At 32.9% G+C, this 5,000-nt stretch overlaps 2 protein-coding genes across 7 annotated transcripts in view; one reads left to right on the forward strand and one right to left on the reverse strand.

Annotated features, from left to right (window-relative positions):
- The window catches only part of LOC113824220 (actin-binding protein IPP), a 21,183-nt gene extending 17,210 nt beyond the window's left edge, over positions 1–3,973 (forward strand). The window contains exons 6-9 of the mRNA XM_027376956.2: positions 1–217; positions 343–583; positions 713–841; positions 1,022–3,973. The exon at positions 1–217 is cut by the window's left edge and continues 448 nt beyond it. Coding sequence (XP_027232757.1) covers positions 1–217; positions 343–583; positions 713–841; positions 1,022–1,126 — 692 coding nt within the window. The 3' untranslated portion in view covers positions 1,127–3,973. The remainder of the gene's footprint in view (positions 218–342; positions 584–712; positions 842–1,021) is intronic.
- A 975-nt stretch (positions 3,974–4,948) lies between these two features.
- LOC113824222 (FHF complex subunit HOOK-interacting protein 1B) overlaps positions 4,949–5,000 on the reverse strand; it is a 24,661-nt gene continuing 24,609 nt past the window's right edge. For all 6 annotated transcript variants that reach the window (XM_070133208.1, XM_070133206.1, XM_070133207.1 and 3 more), the window contains one exon: positions 4,949–5,000. This exon is cut by the window's right edge and continues 2,170 nt beyond it. The gene's annotated coding sequence lies outside the window, so the exon portion shown is untranslated.

Consider the following 5,000-nt stretch of genomic DNA (forward strand, 5'->3'; position numbering starts at 1 on the left):
TGGCCAATGGTGAAGTCTATGACCCTCAGGAAGATATGTGGACTTGTATGGCATCAATGGTTATCCCGAGGTGTGAATTTGGACTTTGTGCTCATGAGGGCTATCTCTATGCTTTTGGTGGCTGGGTAGGTGAAGACATTGGGGGATCAATTGAAAGGTACGACCCTATTGCTGACGAATGGAGACTTGAGTCCAACATGCCAGAAGCCAGATTCAGGTAAAAACATAATAGTTAAAAGAAGAAATTGTATGGAGTTAAGTAACAGTAGTGAAAATGTATATTTCAAATAAAGTTGGGTCATTTTATTGATTTGTAATAATGCCTAAAAACTTTCCCTTTAGCATGGGCGTTGTAGAACATCATGGGCTCATCTATATTGTCGGAGGATGCACCCACAGTCAGCGTCATCTCCATGACCTCCTTTGCTACAACCCAGTGACAGGAGAGTGGCAGAACCTAGCACCCATGTTAACTCCTCGTAGCCAGATGGGTGTTGCTGTGTTAGATGGTTTCCTTTATGTTGTAGGAGGCACCAACAGGCACAATGTTCTTACATCAGTAGAGAGATACTCCTTTGAGCAGGTATTGTATATGCAGTCTTTTCTTTGTTTTTCATGTGTATGTTAATTTTGGTGTAACTGTTATTAATGGGCTAACATTTATATGATACAATATCTTGATTGTAATGCATCTGTTTTTATCTATCAACAGAATAAATGGTTTGAGTGTCCTCCCATGTCTGTAGGTAGAGCAAGTCCAGCTGTTGCAGCAACAAACTCTCTTTTGTATGTCATAGGTGGTGATCAAACTAGTGAAGTCAATGATTTTTACAGAGCCCAGGTAAGGATTATCATTTACAAGAGCAAGAGGCAATGATCTGAAAAATTGAGTTCTTGTATGTAAATATGTATTGCTATATATTTCTTTATTGTAATCAGCATTACTTTTTGTTTTATTTTTTTTAATATGTTATAGAAATGGTTATATTGTATACATGATTTTTTTTCACTTTTCTTTCAGGTAACTATTGCACATGTGGAGTACTTTGATCCCATCACCAACAGCTGGGTGGACTGCACTGCCTTGCCAGAGAGTCGGTCTGAGGCAGGGGCAGTTGTCATTTGACCCCCTCCCCCTTCACAGCTCCCATCTCCCCCCAAACACAAGAGTCACCGGCCAAACCTCAATGATCCAGAGTGTCCAAGTTTAACAAGAAAGGTCAGTATCAGCCGTCACTCCCATAGTCCAAGACAGCCGGCATGAAAGTTACTTTTCGGCAGATTTGGTAAATGTGATAATGATGTGGAATAAATATGTTCAATCGCTTATTTCATTTCTTGTGAAATGGCATTTTATAGCTCCAGATTTCTAGAAAGCTCACTATTAAAGTAAGGATTTTAAAAAGCATTTACATGAAAATGCATGCATATTGGAGTGGGTTACAACATAAAGCATATCAAGATATTTTTAAAAAGAAGAAATTTTACATTAAAAATTTTTGATGGCTTTAAATGGTCTGGGTGAACATTTTAATAACTAAATCACAGTACTGCACTTTATGAAGAAGTGTAGTTGTTATCACCATAGTCTGCTGTGTGGTGTATAGTAACCATATCATCCTTGCTTGACTAAGTTATTTTACTTTGTAAAATCAATGAAAAGAAAAATTATTATAATATGGTGGTGCAAAAATATGTCATTTTTATGCCTTAGTAGAAGTATAGTTACCTTTAGTAATGAAAATTGTAGGCAGCTCAATATTCTTTCATGATAAATCTCGTACTATCAAGCTTAAAACAACGTATAATTAAATACTTGATAGTATGACTTTACTTATACTTGAGCCTAACAACTAACATAATCTCTGGGTTTTAAAAGCATATATTGACTTTCCTGAAAGGAAAATAATTCCAGTGAATGAGGGAAGGGTGCCACAAATTTATCTTTATTCTTCCCTTCTCACTAATTTTGGCATGTAAATCCACTTGATAATTGATTCATTGATAAAAATTTGTAAAGTTATATTTGGTTGTATTAAACAACAAGATCTTTATAAATAAGCACCTTTCAGTCCTTCCTGTTCATACCTATCATTTTATAAAAAAGGAAGAATAAAAATTGTCATTATTTATGTTACTGATAGATTATAACATTTAAAATTATGATGGAATATTTAATCAATGATTTTCTCCAGCCAATTCATTTTTCATTGTTGTTTTATGACGCTTGTGGAAAATCATTAATCTGTAAGGCTTTAGGGGTATTTACAATGTAAGTACTCGATCAGTAGATTCATCTTAGTATTATAAATGGAATTGCCATGGATCTTCCAAGCGGCAGTTGACAGAGATCTCTATGTTGGTCATGGGCCTGGTGTGCTTCTCTAATATATGTTGGAGGAAAGTTCCCTCTCTTCTTAGTGTTCGCTGATTCTTTTTTTCTTTTTTCTTCATCTAGTTCTTCTTCTTGTTCTTTTTTCTTGCATTTTGGTTTTAACCAATTCCTAAAAAAAAAAACTTTATGGAAATGATATATCAAAAGGTAATGAATGAGAATTTAAAATGTAATTATTGTGTAGGTAGATTCATTTCATATTTGTTTTTGCTCATAAGAGTAGGTAAAACATTATGCATCATTTAGTGAGAAGAGCACACAGCTATGGATAAGGTATATTATGCCTCTTTGAATTGTTAGAATAGATAGTTGTTGTGACAGGAAGGAAAATTTAGGAATAACCACACTAAAATGTGGCATTGAATCTGCATGAGAATTATCTGCTTGTCACTGCCTTATTTACACAAAATCATGTGCTTTATCTGTACATAATAAAGCTTTGTCTAATGATGTTGTGTACTTGTTGTTGTTTACATTTTTTTATTGTGATTTAAGGCTTGACCCATGAATCTATTGATGATGTATGACTATTCAAGCTTTTCAGTAAAAGGTGTTAGTATGGTATAAAAACTTCCAGTTATGCTTGTATGTTAATAGTGTCGCAAATATGACACCCTGTTTTTCACTTGCAAGTGGACTTAGTGGATCTGTTGTTTTTGAAATGTGCACAGATGTCAAATACAGACAATTCTGGGTAGTCCTAAGTAGCACGATTTTCATCTGTTTTGTACCATTAAACACTATATAGCTGGTTATCAGTAGACCTTTTTTGAGATGTGTCTTCTATATAGTAGTAGTAAGTATTTTACTTGCTCTTTCTATTTGGTAAGTAATAGGGAAACTGCTTTAGGTCTTTGTAATACTATCTTCAAAACACGGTGGAGCACTGATTGATGTGAAGTAAATCGAATCCATACGTTTACATTCATCCGTCTCAAGAGTTAATCAAATTTGTTGTCTTCATTCTCTGTGTTTTGTCATATATTGTTTATCCAGACTTTATAACCAAAGATTGTAAAACTAATAACCTTTTTGAGTGATGTATGAATTACTGTCTAGAGTGTGTCATTGTCCTAAGAATAATAGTATGTATGTTTGTTTATAGAGAGGTAAATAATGATAATTCTATTTGATTTTAAGTTTATTTGATGATTTCATTAGGTTATAAAAAGAGTATATAATATATTTGAAACCAAAGATTATATAGATCTGTAATCCTATTTTTCTGTGAGAATCCAAACATATATTTACATATTGAATATTGAGTTGCAGAACTTTTAATCTGAAACCTTTTCCATTTTGTTTAACAATTGCCGTTTTTGTATAACTGAACTGGTAGTCTTGATTTCTGCACAAAAATGTTATGCAAGATCATACTGGTTAAAGTTAAACATTGTATATTACAATGTAATTATTATATTTTTGAAGATTTTTTATTTCATTTTCTATTTGTTCAGGTATTTTGCTTGTTTATTATTTATTTTAAATCCAAACATTGTGTGTTTGTAATTGCACTGTTAGTTGTGAAGATGGACTTTGTAATTGTTCAGAGTTCGTAAATAAAAATTGAATGATCAAGACTTTCTTCTATAATACCTATGTAGATTGTAACTTAGCATTTGAATTTATTTCATATTTTAATTCCAGGAATCCACAAACCATATTCACTACAGGAGTACTTATTTGTAAAGTTGTAAAATATGAATTTCTGTAAATGTAAATCATTATTGTCATTCAGTTTGGAAATATCCCTTTCAACCTCATAGCATAGTTATTGAATGATTACACTGCCTGTCTGTCAGTGTCTAGGTATACTCACATAGTGTGAAATGACAGCCTGTCTGTACCTTAGCAGCTAAAACCAATAGAGAAATTAACCACTTGGCAATCTCACCCATGCAGAGTGAGGCAATTACAGCAGTGTATTTAACCCTATAGTGACAAGTACAGCTATAGCTGTACAAATGTACAAATTTCTCAAGTCTTACACACACACACAAAAACATACACACACACACACAAACACAGAGACAAATTTCTGGATTTACTGGATAAACAGTGACAAAAACAGAAAATATAACTTATGTTTATCTTTCAGGGAAGATATTGATTAACAAGTGTGAGGAATAGAGAGAGTCCCTTTATCCAATATGCATAATCATCCTCATCTTATATCCACTTGTAATCATCATCCAACTGCATGATGTGAACATATACTAAAATATATCCTTTCTTTATCACCACAAACTAGTTTTCTTTAGTAAATCATTTCTCAAAATTTGAATTTGTCAAAAAAATTGTAGATGCAGTATAGTTAATCTGAGTCCATTTGTGACTGGTAAATGGGATAATTAGATAATATTGCAATCAGTCCAATTTATACTATTTTGTAACCATGGTGGAGTACACAAAATGCATTGAGGTCCCTCTACTATTTCAAACTCAGGATACAACTGGGATTTAAATAATATACTTGTTCTTTACTTAGCATCTATAAAATTGGCTGCAATGGTACCTTTATTTCTCTTCATGTGACGGAAAGAAAAACACTTATGCCAAGAATATATTTAATTGCATAAATCACATACTGTACTCTACATACATG

Source organism: Penaeus vannamei, chromosome 18, assembly GCF_042767895.1.
Source record: "Penaeus vannamei isolate JL-2024 chromosome 18, ASM4276789v1, whole genome shotgun sequence".
NCBI classification, from domain to species: domain Eukaryota; kingdom Metazoa; phylum Arthropoda; class Malacostraca; order Decapoda; family Penaeidae; genus Penaeus; species Penaeus vannamei.